Here is a 20,090-nt window from a genome sequence, read left to right as displayed (position 1 = left end):
CCGAATGAACCAATTACATTCAAACACGTTAATTTGGAGGCAGCACACACGTGCCACATTTCAAGTGCCTCGTATTTCGAAATACTCTTAAATCGAGTCACTTGTGTCTCACGCCACATTTCACACTGAATTAAAAAAAAACCACCACAATTGTGGGCACTTTTTGGAGGGTTCATGCTCTGTGTTCACTCTCATCCAACCTCCAGTTAGCGCCACTTCACCCCACTTTCCAAAAAAAACAAGTCTGTGAATAACGGACACTGCTCCTAAAATGTTTTTTTTCCCTAAAGTTTGTAGCCAAAATGCCCCTTACATACTTTCTAGATCCCAACACATAATGTATGGAATCTCACTTTGAAGTTCATGTACTTACCACTAAAATTTAGTGCATGCTACATGACAGAAATACACATTTACATGGAATATATATATTTTTTATATCTCAAGGTGCTGACTGCCACATTTCACACTGAAATAAAAAAATAAATAAATAAAACACCTCCTGCCTATTTGAGGTATGCGGCTTGCTGGGCGTGTCCTGCGGCCGCAGCCCAGAATCACTGACCCATTCTCCGTCTAAATTCCTCCTCTACCTGGCACCCCTCGGCCTCGGTCTGGATAACGCTGGCACTGCCTCTCTGCATGACCCTCACAGGCGTGAAAAGACCCCCCCCCCCCCACCTCCCAACCCCACCGTTTCCTCCCTCCATCATGATCTATTTTGGTGAACTGTGGTGTGTGTATGTGTATGTGCCCTGCCCTGTAAAGTACAGACTTTTCAAGGAAGTCAGCAATATAACATGGCTGCTTTAGTTTAATTATAAGCTTCTACTTTTGGAACTCAGGGAAAGCAAGAGAGAGAGAGAGAGAGAGAGAGACGCCCTAGAGCTGAATTTTTCAGCTCCTGGCTTGCCTCTCTCATCTTCTCCACCGAGCCAGGGAACCGACATTGTCCCTCATGCGGAGGGAGATGATGAACGATCTCATTGAAAAGTTCTCTTCAAGCGCTTTTGACGAGGTTGATTGTGGAAGCACCTGTTGCTCGAGTGGGATGTACCTTACGTCCACTTTGATTGCCGTGATGTCACACAATTTGAGACCTTTACCACTCAGCACCTTGTGACTGTTGCTCTGGCAACGAGTGATGCAGAAAAATAAAGGTAGAAAATATGTAATTTATTAGGTACGCCTGCGAATCCGGGGGTGTCCAAAATTGGGCTGGGGGGTGTTTTTAATTGATCAGCCGCGTGAAACATGCACTCCAGCCTCTATACTAAACACATTGTTAAATTAATACCTCTCTCATCGTTTTTTATATCTTTGGTGTTTTTTCTTGTTTTTTTTTTTTACATACAGATGAACTTTATTTGGGGTTAATCAGAGGCACAAATGGTGGCAGGTGTTTGCTGACTTCTACTGATCATGAGTTGGAATCTGATTGATTAATTCTGAACACAGCCACATCCTCAGTCATAAGAGGGTGTACATACTTATGCAACCACATTATCACAGTTATTTTATTTCACCTCTTGAAAAGATTACTTCTTTTTCAATTGAGTCATACATGTTATAGGTCCCATTAATGGTGGAAAAAGTTTCGAAATGATTCAGCTTAGTCTCATTTTTTTTATTTTAGAAAAAAACCTGCCGTTTAAACGGGGGTGTGTAGACTTTTTATATCAAGTTTATATGAATTTTCCTTCAAGCAGGCAAACTACGTTTTGATATTCGCATCTTTTGAGAGCCTAGCGCCCACTACATGTGCCGCCTCCTGGCACCTTCAAGGTCTGGTCCAGCAGACATAACACGGGCCATACCAAGAACTTTAGTACCTTTCGTCACAAAACTTAGTTCTTCGCTTTTTTTGAAGAGGAAAAAAAGGCATCACGGTGTTCACAGTGCAGAACTTTCCTGCGTCTGCGTGCCTGGCATGTTCTTTTTATTTATTTTTTTTTATGGTCCTGACAGAATTTTTATTTTATTTTTTTTGCTCCCAACAACATGGAAATTCATATTTTTCTTAGTAATATGTAGGTATGAAAACCGAACAAGCTTTTTTTATACATTCCTTCGAGATAATTGCTGGATGCAGCAGCCAAGATGATAGTTTGGGTGCTCAGCTGCTCGCTCTCCTTCGCCATCAAAGCTCAACCCCCCACACCACCCTGCAGTTTCACACGGGGACGCCCCCTTAAAGCTTTTTTCTTTTTTTTGGGGAGGGGGGAACCTTCTAAGCCGACTCACTGACAACGTGTTGAACAGAACTAAACATTATCTTATCTTGTAAATTTAGTACAGAAGCTTTAAGAGTTCTGTTACCGGTGAGGAAAACCATCATAAATATACTTTCATTCATCATCATTCAAACTTTTATGTTATCAATTAGAAAGACAGATTTGACACATTTGAATTCTCTTTTGTTTTCATCTCTGGTCTTAAATTCTACAATGGATGGATAGATGATTGATGTATTTATTATTTTGTAGATATACAGTCAATATGTACGGCAAAACATGTGTATGGGAAATGCCACCCCTAAAAATGTGTTCTCTTCCCCCCATTAATTAGATTCAAGCATTGGTACTATGCCTCACACTCACGGTCTTGGCAATGTAGTCAGCAAAAAAAGCATTATGGCAACTAGGCCGGCATATCCTATCCCACAATTCTTTACAGTGATGCTTTTAAGTACAGTACCGTAGTTATAGAAAATCAAGCTAAACATTGCTCTTTACTTGCATTTGTTTCTGTCCAAAATGTTGTGAGTGTGTGCATTAGCTATACTGCAAGGGCTAAAGGTCGGTATTTGTGAATTTATTTCATCAAACTCTTGCGACTCGTGTTATAAACCGTGGCATTCCGGGAAGGTTCATAAAAGTTTCTTATTCTGCAAAGAATAAAAGCCCATTTGACCGTATGTGAATCAATCAAAATCATATAGCAAATAATGCTAGCTGTATCAGGATGCATCGGTGAGTAACTGTACTAAATTGACCTTTACAAAAAATCTGCGATGCACTGAAAACACAATTAGTGTACCGCAATATAGTGAGTGGTTACGGTACCTATTTTATGGCCACAAATTAGTATTTTGATCACACATTACATCTAATTTGTAACTTCATAATGGTATTTTGTTGCCACCAATTAGTATTTTATACCTATTTCATTTCCACTAATTAGTATTTCATGGGCACTTTGGACTTTATCTAATTCGTGTCTGCACCTAACTATTTCGTCAACACAAATTTAGTATGTCATGGCCTACAAATTCATATTTTGTGCACAATCTACATTTTTGCCAATTTGGCTTCCCCGAGTGAAAAAAAAAAAACAAAAATTAAAAGCTGGCACTTAAATGTGTCTTCCTTCCCAGAAACAGCAACACCAACGTTTCAAAACATTCGCAAGAAGTGTAAAGACATCTTCCAATCTCCCACACGTGACAACAATATGGAAAACATGTTCGTGCAAATTGCAGAATGTACCTCTGTTAAAAATAGCAGGAATAGAATTGGAATTAGAACCTCTATTGTGTGCAATGGAAGGTGATGATAACGATGAGGTGGATTGCAATCACTTTGGTCACATGATGGATTGCAATCACTTTGGTCACACGAGCGGCGGCACTGGGCCACGTCGGATGGGCCAATCGGCACCCGGGCTGCTTGGGGGCGTGGTTTAAAGCGCGGACAGAGATGGGATTGGCCTTCCTGCCGCTCGCTCGCATCTTGTGCTGGAGAGGTCTTTTTTTGGTGATTTCAAAACCGTATAAAGATTTTTTTTTTTTTAAAGATGGCACAGATGATAATAACGTGAATCTTTTTTTTGAAAATCGCTTTTATGCTCTGATGTTATGTTATGAGCAATCTTTAGAAACGCCACAAAAAGAGCACACTGACGCACGCCCCACTTTCCTCTCTCCCCCACCCACATTGACTCTCTCCCTCCCTCCCTCCCTCCTCGCACACACTCTCACTCGGGTGGGAGAAAGTAAAGTGTGGGAAGGGTGAGAGAAAGCGCGAGCTTCCAGGTGTCTGTGCCCCGCACTTCGGCAGACTCCATGGAGCTTTAAGGGCTGCCCCTCAAAGCCCTTTTTTTTTTGCCCCCCCTGCCCTCACTTTGGTGGCTCTCTCCTTTCTTCCTTTCTTTTTTTTTTTTTTAGTCCTGTCACCACGTAGGAAGTTCAGTCAGCTGCCTCTCGTCGGCTGGCTTTCTGGGAGAGGACACCCTCGCATCCAGCAGCCGCCGCTCCGCGCTCCCCCGCACACCGCTGCATCACTATGGATATTGCAGATTGCCCTTTCCGGAAGAAAAGGAGGCCGTGGAGCCCGGAACTGACCTCCGTCGCCCTGGTCGCCCTGGTACTCGCACTGTGCCAGAGCACCCCGGCGCAGGCAGGTAAGATCTTGCCTTCGTCTTTTCCTCCACTTTAACGGTTGTTTGCCTTAATTTGCTGCATACAGTCCAGACTGTATGTGGGACGTTAACAAAATGTAGGAGGTCATCCATGAGATTGGAAAGCTCACATAATGGATGCAAATGTATAAAGAAGTGCGAGGGGGTGGAAAAACATTTTGGGGATCTGCACTCTGATTGGTTATTTTTAAAAAAAACTTTCAATTTTTAAATGTCACCATGCAGTTATTTTTCAAATTTTTTTTTCACACACAAAAAAAATCAAGTGTCTATTTTTGCCTTATCTGTCACTTTTTAGCTGGCTGTGCACGTGCGCGTGCCCATGCCACCCATCGCAGCCTGAGCACCAGCGCGCCCAGTGGTGCCTCCTGGTGCGCGTGCGCGTCATCGTGCGCGTCGCTGCCGATTATTGACGCACGGAGGCGGCGGAACAACTCGTGGAGTTGGGGGTGGGGGGCACTTCCAACAAAGAGGGCAACCATGCTAACACATGCAATACCCATCACCCACTTTGATGGGTTGATACATATAATTATGCTACTGATAAGCACGGGTGTGAAAAAAACATGTTAAAAGGAGCACATCAAAGGCAAGCCAAAAAGTGTGTTTGTGGGGACGGGAAGGGGGGGGATGACCCCAGTGCCCCCCTGGTTCCGCCGCCTCTGTTGACACTTGTACGTGCAATTAATACGTTCAGTTAATAGACTAAAAAAACATCAAATTTAGGACAATGTGTTCAATTGTGACGTAGGCATCCCGCACTTCCCCCTCCCCTCCAGTGTGTTCTTCCAAGTCCATGTGGACTTTGTCGCTCATGAATGGCTTCTTATGGAGGTTGGTGCAGAGTAAAAAGCGCCCAGTGTGTCTCGCGCGTATGTTTACGCGTGCGTGAAAGCGCCTCTCTATAAGTTTGTTTGATATTGGCAGAGTGACGTGCACTCGCGCCCACCCCCTCACAAGCCAGCCCCCACCTTCTTCTTGTACCTGCTCGCCCACCCCACCCGCCCCCTCGATATGATTAGTAAGTTAATAAGTTATTTTTGTGACATTTTTCAAATGAGAAAACTCATGGTGCTTCACATAGCAACAAATTCAATTAGAAATTAGTCAAATAGTGATAACCAAATATTTAAGTACAGTGGACCCCCATATATTCGCGGTTGGGCATTACATATTCACCAAGTTCTCGATTTTTACCTTTTTTTTTTTTTTTTTTTTTAACTGTCCCCCATTTTTTTCACAGAAACCCCTGCATATTCTATATTATTATTTATTTATATATATATATATTTTTTGTTTTTATTATTATTATTTTTTTTTACCTGATTCCTAATGTATTAGCATTTTTGGGGGCAATATTTTTTCATGCCTATTTAACGAAGCGTCAATTATTCGTAGCTTTTCGCTATTGAATAGCTGCGGTCCACTGTTTAGAACTATAGTTCAATTTATATTTAAAGAAGTAATTTGGTGGTAGAAAATTAGATTTTTAGGACAGATTAGCTTTAGTGGGCCATTTAAAAAAAAAAAAAAAAAAAAGGGTGGGGGGCAAATCTGGCCCCCCGGCCTTGAGTTCACACCTGTGCCAGCCAAAAATTTGGAGGTAATTAATCTCGTTTTAGGGACATTAACCTTTTAATTCTCCATCCGACCAAACAGTAGAGCCCATTAAAAAGCAAATAATCATTTTTAAGGACCTTTACCATGACCATAGATGCTAGTTCAACCATTTGCTCGAAGGAATAATTTAAATTACAACACAATTTTCTATGGTCAAACTCACATAAAGGTGTGCCGTTGCAGCTAACACATGCGATGAAGATAGAAATAGCCCCTATGGTCATACTGTATTTTGTATTTTCTACAATATTTCCATACAAAAAACAGCAATGAAACAATCCAAAAGAAATTGCAAAAATTCTGTGAATTCGGTGTTCCCAAACATTTGAACTCCTTATTTCTTTTTTTTTTCTTTTTTTTTTTTAAAGATAACTTTTTAACTTTGTTTTTTTTTTCTTTCTCCTTACCATTAAGTGACATTTCAACCATTGGGTAGATGCTTTATTTGTATTGCTTGCTAAAGAGTTAAGTAAGAGACAGTCAGCAGTCGGCCTAACAGGACAATAAAATGACACCAAATCCACCACTGTGATTGGAGGAGACATGTCAGGTGAGGCAGAGGTGAGGGAGGCTCATCTCCCAGAAGGAGCCATGAAAGAGGTTCTGTTGAAAGGAGAAACATTTTGTCCACATGGATGTTCCTCCTCCGTACGGTTCCGTTTCAAAGCAGAAAAGAGAGTTCCTCAAAGGACGCTCTGTGCCCGTCTTCCTGGATAAACACAACATGGCCTCCTCTGAATGGAGTGTCTGTGAGGGCCTCTTCCTCCTCCGTCCTGACTCAGTTCTCCACCTCACCTTCTGTTCTCCACCTCCGGGCGCTAAGTCACCCCTCTTGGTCCACTCCGATCACCAAACGGAATTTCTTGCGGAAGTTCCTAAGGGTCAGTCTGTGCTTTTGAAGCTCGGGCTTACATTTCCTGCATTTCTTTGCTCCCTGTGCAAAAGTTTGTGGTCGCAAAAATAGGAATAGGAATGTGTGCGTGAAATACAAATTTGTGGGTTTCTGATCATTCCCATGAACAACTCGATGTCTGGGTAAGCAAACGGAGCACACTAACATTTGCTTAACCGCACGTTTGACTTTAGAAAAATCTCATGGTTATACCAACTTTGTGGTGACAAATTAGTATTTCATGCTCATTTGTAACTGAGTAGTTTGTGTTTTGCGGACATAATTTAGTAAATTGTCTCACAATTTCGGATTTCGTGGCCACAAATTAGTATTCCGTGCGCTCGTTATCGCAAACTCATGGCCACAAACTAGTATTTTGTGGTCACAATGTATTATTTCATGGGCACAAATTCGAATTTTGTGTGCCCGTTCTATCTATATTGTGGCCACAATACAATTTGTGTGTGTCTTTGAATGTCTACTCAGTGGACAAAACAATATGGATGTATTAGCACTGTTAGCATTGAATGCTAACTGACACTAATTTTGGGTCGACCGTCCTGCAGTCCCAGCTGATCCTCCCTTACCCCTCCCTCTTCTCCAAACCGCATCATCACTGCAGGTTTGAGGGAGCACATGGAGCGTCCACCCACGCGTTCTGGCAGCTTTGAGCGTCGAGGAGCTAGGCGTCGCTCCGCGGGGAGAAGAATGGCCAGCGCCATAATGATAGGCCGCGGTCTGTGGACGAGGTTATTCCTGCTCACTGTTATTTGGCGCGGCGCGGGAGGCCAGCTCGGCTTGTGATGTTCGTGCACGTCATGTCTTTTCCAGACATAGACACGCGCCGCGCAGTTTGGAAACAAATATTCACAGCTGGGAGCTATAGAATGGTAGACGTTATGCGCTGTTGAATGTGTTTTTGTGGCTAAATACAACAATTCTGAGGTTTCCCATTAGGTGCAAAGAGTTTGCGAAAGGAATATTTTGGGATTTGTTGAAGTCATGGTGCGGTTATGAGTTCATCCCGCCTATCCTTGCACATGGTTAGACAGATAGATGGATTGATGGATGGACAGATGGATAGATAATTGATAGATGACGCCACCTCTCCTCCCGCCAAACCTAATGTCTGTTATAGTACCAATACTGACCTGTAGGAGGCAGCACTGTACCCATACTAGTAGTTGTAATAGATCATGTAGAAGAAGCAAGGCTAACTGTTAACTGTCATATTTTTTTATGATAATTTAGTCAAAACTATGAAAGCTTTTTTTATTTTTTATTTTTTTTTTTAAGTTGAATTATTTTGCCTCCACTGACACTCACGGAGCAAATTTCTGACATTTTCCTCCCTTTTTCCAGCATTTTGCTGGGGAAACACATCCAGTCAGTAAAACTTCTGACAGTCGGACCAGACAAAAGTGTTGAGTGGAATTCTGGCACGCTCCCTAAACTGCCACTGCGGTCACTCCCATTTGGTTTGTGTGTCCTGCTGCTGGCCTCCGGGTTCCATCCACTGCGGCGTCCGCATCCACCCATCGCTTCCAAAACGGGACTGTGGCATCGCTGCCCCAAACCGCACGAGACAACAGAAACAAACGCACGCGCACACACACACGTCACAAGCACACTCTACGCGATGAAACGTGGCAGGACCATTTGTGCTCACGATGCCTTAAATTTCCCTTTAACTTGCGCTTAAATATAGAAAGAAAAAAAAAAGTAAATCATTAAATTAAGATAGATTTCACATAAGTTAAAACAATTGTTAAAGATTAAATGCATATGTATTGTACTAAAAAGCTAAATACAACTGAACTCTACTTGGGCAGTAATTCTTTTTCTTTCCACTAGAGGAAGCCTGTGTACCACTGGTGATACTAGTAGCACCTTTTGGCGCTTATCCCAGCTAATTTGGGGCAAGAGGCAAACAAGCATTCACAGTCACATTCACACCTTTGGACAATTTAGAGTTGTTTTTGGAATGTGGGAGGTACTGTGAGGCAGACGTGCTAACCACGAGGCTGCGACTGTAAAAATCATTTCGCTTTTAAAAACTTGTGTGCAAAAGTATAAAAAGAAATACTTGTGCGGTATCGTTAGCATTAGCTTTAAACTGGAGTGCATTTATTGACCCGTAACAGAAGTTGATAGTAGGATTATTCCGATCAGCTATGCAATGTAACAATATGCATTGTAATGCGACACAGAAACATTTACCGTATGATATCACTTTTCATTGTTTACTTTTTTGTGTGGGGTTTTGGGTTAGCTCTGTTGCTCCACAAATGTAGCTTCTGAGACGGCGACTCATCAAAACTCACTTTTCTATGACATCATCCTTGTGCCTCACACTTCAGCCATGACCAATCAACCTGCGTTTAATCCAACTTTTAAACTAGTATAACAGTTGGATGCCTTGTTATTCTTATTATTTTGTTAGCTTGTTGGCTTCAGAGTCCAACTTGTGTGCTGACTCAGCATTTCAATAATTTTCTGCTTATTTTCTAGGGTTTCCTGTAGACTCAACAGCTTGTGGATCTTATTTTAGGTCATTAAAAAAAAAAACAACAAAAAAAAAAACATTTGTTGCCCTGTACGTCCTGTTAGCAACTCCATAAATTCTAACCTGTACTTAACGGTCGCGCTCGTGTGGTCAGCGGATGGGCGGAAGCGACTGCTAAATCTGGAGCAAACGCTAACATATACCAAAATGTCCGTTCACTTGGAAAATGGCTCAAGATACAACAGTATTATAGGCTCTGTGGACCAGTTGGCAAAAGTTTGTTGTCAGGGAGACGCCTAAATAAATGGCTTACAGATGATTTGATTTTGACTCTCCATATTTTCCACTAACAACCCAGGCTAAACTTGGCCCACTCCCTTCACACAACGATGTTTGTCTCTCAGTCGAGATATATCACTTCAATATACTCCATAGACACCAATTACTATTTTCCTAGTAGCCAGGACTTCGGTGTCATCTAGTGGCATCTTGGAGCATTCTAGAAAGAGAAAAAAAAAAAGAAATAAAACGCATAATGTATAAGTGAAATTTTGAATAACGAACCGCAAATAGTCGGGGGTTCACTGTATTCGTTTGTGAGGCAGCTACCTGCGACCTCTGTGTCCTCCAGACATCGTGTGCGAGTGCGTGTGCGCGTCAGCGCGTGCCGGACCTGCCTCACAATGCGTCGGTTGTGCACAGGTGAGAGGGGAGAGGTCAGCATGTCAGCTGGAGTGTGTGTCTGGTATTTGACACGGCGCGACCACTCGAGCAGGATCGGGCAAAGTACGCGGCCCGGTCCGTTCTTTAATCCGGCGCATTTTCAAGAGTTTTGCTGTAGCGGTTTTGCCTAAAATTAATTACAAATGTATCTTTTCATTTTTTTAATGTATCTAATTAAACAAGGGGTTGATTGATTTATTTTAAATCCATCGATCCATTTTCTATATTGCTGTATCATGAAAGAAAACCATATTCATAAAATAAACACATTTATATTTACATGTATCCATTTATTTTGTTAAATAATTGGTTAATTGATATTTTGTAAGTAGTAAAAAAGTAGAATAAATATATATATAATTTAATTCTTCATTTATTTGATCAAATAATTAGTTTGGTAATTTATTGTAAATAATAAAAGACGAGCATATTAGTAAATAAACAGTTATATTTATGTGTTTATTTTATTACATGTTTCGTTGATATTTTGTAACTACTAAAAGAAAAAAGTAAAACTAATTTCTATATACATTGTTCTATTCTATTTGTTTCTATTTTTTATTTTTTACATGTATTTATTAAATAATTGATTAATTTACTGTAAAAAAAAGACAAAATACTACAATTAACTAATTATAGATATGTATAGTATTTTAATTGATCGTATTAAATATAAAACTAATAATTAATTAAAATTTAAAAAAATTTATACATTTTGTTTTTTGTTTTTTGAAATAATTCATTAATAAATGAACGAGTAGTGTACAAATATAAAATATTACTAAATCAAACAAATCTATATATATTTTATATTTATTAATTTTATCAAATAACATTCATATGCATTTATTTCTTACTTTTAAAAAATAATTGGTTATTTAATTGACGGTAAAAAAAATAAAATAAATGTATGACTAAAATCTATATATACATTTAATATTTAAATGTATTTTAATACATAATTGCTTAATTAATTATGATTTATTATGGAAATTAAATAAAAATGAGATACTTTTAATATTTTTATTTTTTTAAATATTATGTTGCTCATCCTGGTCCTTTTGTGTTGATGCCCTCCTTTTAATTTGTCAAAGCTTCACACCCCTGAGAGTCTATTTTTCTGTATGTGTTAAAGTTAAATAGAGATTTTCCCTCTGGGGATCATTAAACGCATCGATTATTGATTTTTACCTTCTGAGCCATATTCCATCCATCCATTTTCTGTACCGCTGTATGCTCACTAGGGTCGCGGGCGTGCTGGAGCCGAGCCCAGCTATCTTCGGGCGTGAGGTGGTGTACACCCTGAACTGGTTGCCAGCCAATCGCAGGCCACATATAAACAAACAACCATGCGCGCACACATTCACACCTACGAGCAATTCAGAGTCTTCAATTAACCCACCATGCATGTTTTTGGGATGTGGGAGAAAAACGGATTACCCGGAGAAAACCCACACAGGCACGGGGAGAACATGCAAACTCCACACAGGCGGGGCCGGGATTTGAACCCCGGTCCTCAGAACTGTGAGGCAGATGTGCTAACCAGTCGCTCACCGTGCCGCCCTGAGCCATATTGTGTGTTCGATATTGTGTTGTGTAATGCATATATAATTGTAATGTTATGATGTCTCTCGTGTATGTAATGATAAACTCAGAATTTGTGTCGAAAAAAAATCGCGAAAATCTTTACAAAAGCAGTCTTATTTTGTCAGGATAAAAACTTGTAATTTTACAAGAATAATGTTGGATATTTCCGAGATAAAATCGTGATATGATCTCAAAGTCAAAGTTTAACAAGAGAAGCATTGTAGTAAGAATGTTTTAATTGAATTTAAAAAATGTCAGGATAATACACGTTTTATTCGGAAAAAGACAACTTTATGCGCGAAAAAAAGTCCCTTCTACTCAAAAGAATAGTACTTTACTCATTTTAACTACTTTACTCAAATCATTTTATTCACGCAGGGATGTCAGATACATACATAGATAATATCATATCAGAGCTTTTAATTGACCCAAAGCTAAGATAGGGAGCAGCAATTGGTTTATTATGTTTTATTGGTGCGCTGTTCCCAATGTGTATTTTTTATTTTTAAAAATATGTATTTTTATTTTTTTTTAAATGATCCGTCATAGTAATTTATTGCAAATTATTTTGTAGGCCCAGATCGCAGATCGCAGACCCCCTGGGGCCCCCAGTTTGAGAATCACTAGTGTAGTGTGTTTCTTAATAAACATCATTCCAGAGTCGTTTTTCCCCCCCCATTAAGATAATAACCATGATTATTCATGAACGACCCAAATGATGTTTATCAGGTTAACACAGGCGCGTTTTGTTAAAATAGTCTCGGAACACTGTAACCAGCCACAAATGCTGTACAGTGTGTGTGTGCGCGTGTTTGTATGTGCATGCATGAGTGTGTTTATGTGTGTGTGTGTAGTGGGTGTGTCTGACGCCTGCTTCCTGTCCCGATGACCGCGTGTAATTGGGTGGCGGCCATCTGTGAGTGCTTAAGATGATGATGACGCAAAAAAAATAAATAAATAAATAAAAAAAATTAAAATATATATATATATATATATATATATACTTGTCCGGTTTCATCTTCGGGCCGCTCCAGTGCGGGCCAAGCCGGGCGTAAGCTGGCGTGTTGTTTTAGCGGGAGTGATGGCAGCCCGGCAGGAAGGAAGGGCCTCGGCCTCACGTGAGCTGGAAACAGAGTGCCACATTGTACTGGTGCCACCTGGGGGGGGGGGGGGTGGGGGGGCTGCAATCTGATCCTGCCATCATAAAACCACACTGTCACTTGTGAAGCCCCACAGCAGACACACACACACACGCACACACACACACTCTACATCTCTGACCACGAATACCTGTGATGACGGCTTTAGACGTCTGGAATGTCCTTCGCTGTTTCCCAAACTCTACCCGCTGTATGCGGAACGTGGCGTCACCAAACCCGGGCGAAAACGAGCAAAACAAAGGGTTGATGATTGCCGAAAGCCCAACTTGACAAAATGTTGTTGTCTTTACGGCTGGTGTCTTCCGACGAAAGTGAAACACATGTATATCGTATTTATACAAATATGATATATGTAAACACTAACAAAGGCTAATTATCAGATATTGTCATTTTTGGTGGCTCTGCGGTTGCGAATGCCGAACCGCGCTGTACAGTGATCCCCTCGTACACATAAAGGCCGTTCTACCTTGCCCCGTGATGAACGCAAAGAAAACCAAGGGTAGTGTGAAAAGGCCACAAAATGTATAGAAAATACATAACAATTTTGGAATAGAAAAATAAAAACATTAGTTTTATAGTTTAAGCCTTAAAATACCCCTCGCACATCTAGTAATCACATTCAAACTTATTCACACACATTGTAAACATATTTCAATGCAAAATAAATTGATGTTAAAACAGAGTAGTTAGCATTTCCGCCTCAGAATTTCTGAGATTGGGAGTTCCTGTGTTCAATTTGCATGTTTACTGCCACGTTTCAAAAACACGCTCATTAGGGTCACTGAAGACTCTAAATTGTCCTCGGGTGTGACCCTAATGAGGAGAAGCGATGTAGAAATTGGATGGATGTTAAATTGCGATACAGCAGGACAGCGAGGAGGCGAACTGCGATATAGCTGTAAAGTGAAATAATGATGACTGACTCTTCCCAGCATGTCGTTTTTCCTCTTCCTCTCACCATCAAACTTTGTGACACTTTTACTTTCTCAGGAAAAGAGTGTAAATGTGAGTCCGGTGAAAAACGGAATTTGTGACTCAGACGTGCAGGGTTGCTCAGCTTCAACCTCAGCAGCCCAATTGTCTGCTCAGTGGCACACTTTTATTGACTTTAATTAGCTTTAATTAGCTTCTTTCTTCAGTGTCTCCAATGTTTAGGTTTGTCTATCTTGGTCTGAAAGGAATCTTTATCCCAATGTCGGTTAGGTCTTTTCTTTTCTTTTTTCCCCCTCAGCTCGTTTTTACTCTGTCTGTGTGGTTACAATTGCTTGTTGTTATTGTGTGTCCTTCTCGTGCAGTGGTTCTCGGCCTTTTTACAACAAGTACCACCTCAAAAAATATTTAGCTCTCTGTGCACAGTAGATAATTACCCATGACATAATTTAAGTATAAATTGTACCGAAATAAATGTTTGAAAACAATCAGTTCTAAAAGATGAACTGCAATATATTGTGCTTAACGGGTAAATTGTGATGCGTGGCCTGTGATCGTTGTCGGGTCAAAGAGTGAAGCAAGAAAAGCTGACATGATGAGAAATTGACGTTGATCTCTTTGCCCCCAGAACCAGTGGACGTACTGAAGGCCCTGCAGGTTCCCACTCTTCCCGAGGGCGTGAAGAAAGTTCCTGGCTTCTGCACGTCCCGCCGCTCCAGCAGCCCGGACCACGCCTATCGCATCGGCAAGAAGGCCCAGATCTCAGCCCCTACCAAGCAGCTCTTCTCAGGTAAGCTTAAACACTACCAGAAGCTAAGCCAACTAAGCGCTCTCTACGGCACAACACGTTGACGTGCAATCTTCTCGCTTTTGTGATGAAATTCCCGAGCGCGGCAAACCTGCAATCATCATCAGCGACGTCTGATTATGATGTTTGCACATGCTCTGTAATTACGCCTTACGTCTGAGTGAGGAGACACAAGAGGATCTCAAGTGGAGTTTTTGTGGCTTTAAGCTGCCAGACCGACTGTTATTATGTGTACGCCACCGCCAGCTCCCATGATGCTTTGCTCCTGATAAATGTCATCACCTGAAAGCTCTGCACGCTCTCAATGATTCTAGGTTCAAAATTCGTCTCAGAGCTTTCTGTCAAGAAGTTAGATCTTAAAATTACAGGAACAATGCAGTTTCTTAATATCTTGTCGTCTGCAGGTCGCTTCCCGGAGAACTTCTCCGTCATGGCGCTGGTGAAGGCCCACGCCGGGCTCCAGGCCTTCCTCCTCTCTATCTACAGCGAGCAGGGCGTCCAGCAGCTGGGCATCGAGTTGGGCCGCTCGCCCGTCTTCCTGTACGAGGACCAGCACGGCAAGCCGGCCCCCGAGGACTACCCGCTCTTCAAGGGCATCAACCTGGCTGATGGCAAGTCAGTAATGAGCGCCGATCTGTTTGTGGGGGTGGGTTGTGAATTCCGAGTGCACGGCGGCGTATCGACAACAGAGGTGAACGTAAATCACATATGTTGAGGTCACAAGTAGGTCTCAAGTCTTAATGTTCAAGTTTCAAGCAAGTCCCAAGTTACTGTGGGGGGGGGGAAAAAACAAAGTAAGTCAAGTTGAGCCCTGACTAAATTTCAAGCAAGTCTAGTCCAATCATTTCTTAGGTGAAGCAAGTCATAAGTCATACAATCTTGCTCCGACACAAAATATATTTACATATTGGCTACTTTAGCTACTTTGCACTCAGTATCAGTACAGTAGCTACCATGTCGATATTTTTTTGGGACCCCCTCATCACGTCACACATTTATTCGCCCGTGGCTTTCTCCTCCCGCCCGCAGGTGGCACCGCATCGCAATCTCGGTGTCCAAGAAGAATGTGACGCTGCTGCTGGACTGCAAGAAGAAGATGAGCCGCCCACTGCCCCGCAGCAACCACGCTGAGTTGGACACCAACGGCATCACCGTGTTTGGAGCACGCCTGCTCGACGAGGAAGTGTTCCAGGTGAGGAGCTGAGTCCGCGCCGGGCGAGAGGAGGGGGGTGCAGCAGGAGGGCTTGCTCGCTGATCTTTGTCCTGGCTGTTTTTGCGCTCAGGGAGACATTCAGCAGCTACTGATCGCCTCCAACGCTCAGGCCGCCTACGACTTCTGTGAGCACTACAGCCCCGACTGCGACTCTCCCCTACCCAAGACGCAGGCGCAGGACCCCAATACATACGTGAGTAGCAGAAGCAGATGCACTACTTGAGTGTTCCACCAGCATCGCTGTGTTCCGGACGTTTAGATGGTTCGGCCAGTCCGAACGGAATCGACTGAAGTAAAATGAGATCACTTTCACTATGATCAAGAACAGAAATGAGCGACTCTTATCCGTAAAGGTCGAATGGAGGCAACTGGACTCTTCTTGGTTGTTGAAGATGTTTCTTGTTTGAAAAGCTTCTTCTGTTCTAAATGTATCTCTGGTGGGTTTGTCCCCTGGGGGTGGTCATACTCTCAGGGTCCAGAGTCAGCAGGTAATTTGTCTCTCAAAAAAGAAGGGACAGTCCTTTGAGGACAATATTCTCCAAACTCTGAACAGAGAGAGGGCTTCTGCTTTTCAAGAGGTGGAAAAGAAGCCATCGATGTCAAACAAGGGCCAGAGGAGGAGGTTTAGCATCAACAACAACAACGACAACAACCCTCATGTGACCACCCCCAAGGGACACACCCACCAGAGACACAAATAGGGCGCTCCACACCAATTTAGTCATGAAGAGACCTTTTGGATTAAAGAGGAAACATCTTCAACCAAGAAAAGCCCAGTTGCCTCCATTCAACATTTGCAACTGGATCACACATACGCAGAGCTCCTCTTCCTTCATATTTTGGAATAAAACTCATGTGATAGTCCACGTCAAAGCCTCAGGAAAAAAACAAGTTGGGTTTTGAGGATTTTGACAGGTCATCAAAGTGCTGTTCTCCATAAGCCCTCCTTCCCCACCTCCACCTCCCTAAACCTCTCCCCACCCATGCATTAGCATCACTTTCCTCCCCAACGTCTTCATCCGTTGGGTTGATAAGCAAATGTCTTCTCGACTCGCGGTGGGCCGGCGGGTTTGGGGGAGTTGGGGTGAGGTGGACTACATTTGTCTTTGTCATGAAGATGGCTGAAGGTGGAGCCTCTTTGCTTACTGAGACTGGTTGTGCACATGGCGGCGGGGCTTCGCCTCCTCACGCTTTTTTCATCCCAGATAGCAACAAAAAAACCACAAAAAGATAATTGACAACAAGCTTTTCCTCATAGACTGTGTGTTCATATGTCCAGTTGTGGATGAATAAATCAGTGAGGTTTTTATTTATTCCTTTTTTCCTCCTCTATTTGTCGAGAACGTTTCCAGACTTGCTCTTGTGCTCTGAGGAATGGAGAGTAAAATCTCTTGGTTGTTCCTCTTCCTCCAGCTTCACCCACCTTCTTTTCCCCCCCCATCATGCATTCCTTCCTCGCTCCCCATCCCCTCCTCGCCCTCCCCGCCCATCAGTGCTTTGATGAGGAATAGGACCACCACGAACATAGCGAATATGAAGAGGAAGCCACAAGCGCACCACCGCTCACGTTTTCCTCATCTCAACAAATTAACATTGCTGCTTTTTACATTTTTTTTGTCATTTACATGTCATGTGTGTTGATGTGTCCACACGGCTGGGTTGTTGCGGCGGTGGAAACGGGCGTGGCTAAACTGGGCGCATCGCTCGTATCTCTGACATCAAATGGGAAAAACTGATGGATGACTTCTACTTTGGTTCCAAATCCGATCCAAATTTATTTCTAGAGAACTTTTGAAAGCCGAAGATAAAACCAAGAAACCACTGAGCTCACACATTCCACAGTAAGTGGTAAGACATAAAACTGGTAACTCCGTATGGATGGTTGGGTGACGCCAAGGATAAGAATATAGTTCCTCGTCGTTGTGAGGCCTCTGCAGGCCAGTTCTTAACGAAATCAGGTGCCCTCCTTCATTTCCATCAAGCGGCCACTAAGGTCCACCACGTTTGTAAAGTGACCACTGAGATCTACAGGAAAGCCATCCTGCTAGATGTCTTCTTTCTGCTGGGCATGTTCTTCTCACATATTTTTCTATCCACCAATCTGAAGACCAAACGATCGTCTAGCCACGCCCTTTAGGCACCCTATCACTGAGCTTCCCAAAAATGCGGTCCCAAAAAGTGAGAATCACAGTGAAAGCCTTAAACAGAGAACACAGTTGAACCATACCAAACAGGACCAAATTGGACTACTTGGTGGAAACGGTGGTTTAGTCATTTCGATAAGTTTTGATCTGCTCTACAGGTGATTCAAATGTGCCTTTCTCAACCCTTCTGTTATATTGTTTCTCAGGAACAGCAATCATTAACGCAGGGCATGTTTAATTAACTACAAGGTACTTTGTATATGTTGAATACTCTTCTTCTGCAAAACTAACAGGAGAGTTTGTCATTCTGCATCACCATTTCAAGCACCTTTACACATCACTGCTTATAAGAATATACCGTACGTGTGTTTGTTTGAGTCTTTTTGACAGTGCGAATGCTTTGGGTGACTAACGAGGCGTGACTGTACGCGTGCGTACTGGATGTCAGAGTATTTGTGACGTGTTTATTTTTTCCCGCCTGTAACAGCCACGCCCTCCGCGCCTCCGCCCAACAACCGGCTCGGTTGTGATCAGGCCAGCAATGCCGCTTTGTTGTTTCATGATGAGAATGGCATTACTGGAGAGATCAGTCACTGGGGTCAATGAGGGGAAATTGAATGTCTTCTGTGCTCCTGATTGGTTAAAATGACAAAGTACTCTGCTGTATCCAGTAATGCCTGTGCAGTCTCAGTAAATTATCCAAGCCTTTGCCATCTTGATGTCATTGATTCTCAACACAGCCACTCTTGTCTTTCTCTCCCCTTCTGTCCCCCCTTCCCAACCCTGCGCATCTCCTCCTCCTGCTCTCTGTGTCTTTGCCACCTCGCTCGCAAACATTAAACACCTCAACCGAACGATAAACTCGGACTTTAGAAGACAAACAGGAAGGGCGCCCCCACCAAAGCCGCCCCAGTCAAAGCCAAGCCGACCCCAGCTAAGCCAGTCAAGGGGGGGACCTTTAAAATAGTCAAGCCTCCCATTCCCAACAAAGCTCTCAAGTCTTCCACGGCCAAGCCGCCCAAATCCAAGCCCACCACCAAGCCCACCGCCACCACTGTCTTCTTGTCCAAGATCAAGACTACATCGGCTGCTAAGGTGAAGACCACAACCGCCCCCGCTAAGAGCGCTAAAGTGGTTGCTGAGAAGGTCAATGGAAAAGCCGTCGTGGTGAAAACCACTAAAGCTTCAGCCGAGGTCAAAGGAAATGGAAAGGTGGTCGTTGAGAAGTATGTCAGCGGTAATGGAAAGTCCTCCGCTGAGAAGAAAGCCGGAAATGATAAAGCAACGTCAAAGGCCAATGGGAAAACGAGCATCGAGGTGAAAGAAGTCAAGGTCAAAGTTAATGGAAAAACTGAAAACAAAGTTAGCAATGAGGCTAAAGCTACTAGCAACAACAAATTTACTGTGGTAGAAAAGAAAGGCACAAAAAGCGAAACCACTACTAAAACAAAGACTGTTGTCAAAATAGAGAAGACTACTGTGAGTGCGGCGACATCCGCTTCCAAAGTAGAAGCTACCAAAGCACCCAAGGCCACAAAAGCAGCAAAGGCAGAGCCTACAAAAGCGTCGAAAATTTCTCAAGCCAAGTCAGAAGTCAAAGTCAAAACGGTGGTCTCCAAAGTCCCCCTCGTCAAGCCCACAGCCAGCAAAGCTATGAATACAGTGGTGGAGAAGTTGCAAAACGTGAAGAAGGTCCTCACCACTGCTGCTCCTGTCCGGCCCACTCCCCAGAGACCCACAAAGTCCAAGGCGGTACTGGACACGGACATCAAGTCCCTGCACAAACCATTCCCGCCCTTCGACAAGACCGCGCTGAGTGGCACCGGAGTTCCAGCAAAGAAATTTGACAACGGTTACCAACAGGTACGACTCGGGTTTGGGTCGAATGTCCCGCGTGCGCCATCTGGAGGTCAGCTTCTTCCATCTTCTGCTTTTTTGGTGATTGTCTGACCTTCAAGATGTGAGGTTTTCTGTTGATATATCATATGCTCTTCACTGTGCGGTCCATATGATATGATACCAGGGTGCACAGTGAAGCATGGCTCACTGTGCACTTTCCTTCTTACCTCCGAACTGTGCAACGGACCT

General features: G+C 42.9%; 1 protein-coding gene across 4 annotated transcripts in view; it reads left to right on the top strand.

Annotated features, from left to right (window-relative positions):
* The first annotated feature begins 3,964 nt into the window (after window positions 1-3,964).
* Window positions 3,965-20,090, top strand: part of col11a2 (collagen, type XI, alpha 2) — a 32,507-nt gene continuing 16,381 nt past the window's right edge. For 2 of the 4 annotated variants that reach the window (XM_061760554.1, XM_061760553.1), the window contains exons 1-6: window positions 3,965-4,401; window positions 14,466-14,627; window positions 15,050-15,260; window positions 15,675-15,837; window positions 15,929-16,051; window positions 18,876-19,865. In XM_061760554.1, the coding sequence (XP_061616538.1) occupies window positions 4,284-4,401; window positions 14,466-14,627; window positions 15,050-15,260; window positions 15,675-15,837; window positions 15,929-16,051; window positions 18,876-19,865 (1,767 nt within the window). In that variant the 5' untranslated portion in view covers window positions 3,965-4,283. The remainder of the gene's footprint in view (window positions 4,402-14,465; window positions 14,628-15,049; window positions 15,261-15,674; window positions 15,838-15,928; window positions 16,052-18,875; window positions 19,866-20,090) is intronic. The other 2 variants (XM_061760556.1, XM_061760555.1) reach the window with 1 other exon arrangement.

The sequence above is a fragment of the Phyllopteryx taeniolatus genome, chromosome 21 (assembly GCF_024500385.1).
Source record: "Phyllopteryx taeniolatus isolate TA_2022b chromosome 21, UOR_Ptae_1.2, whole genome shotgun sequence".
In the NCBI taxonomy this organism is placed as follows: domain Eukaryota; kingdom Metazoa; phylum Chordata; class Actinopteri; order Syngnathiformes; family Syngnathidae; genus Phyllopteryx; species Phyllopteryx taeniolatus.
Note: the sequence above shows the minus strand (reverse complement) of the source record. Positions and strands in the feature narration are given on the sequence as shown.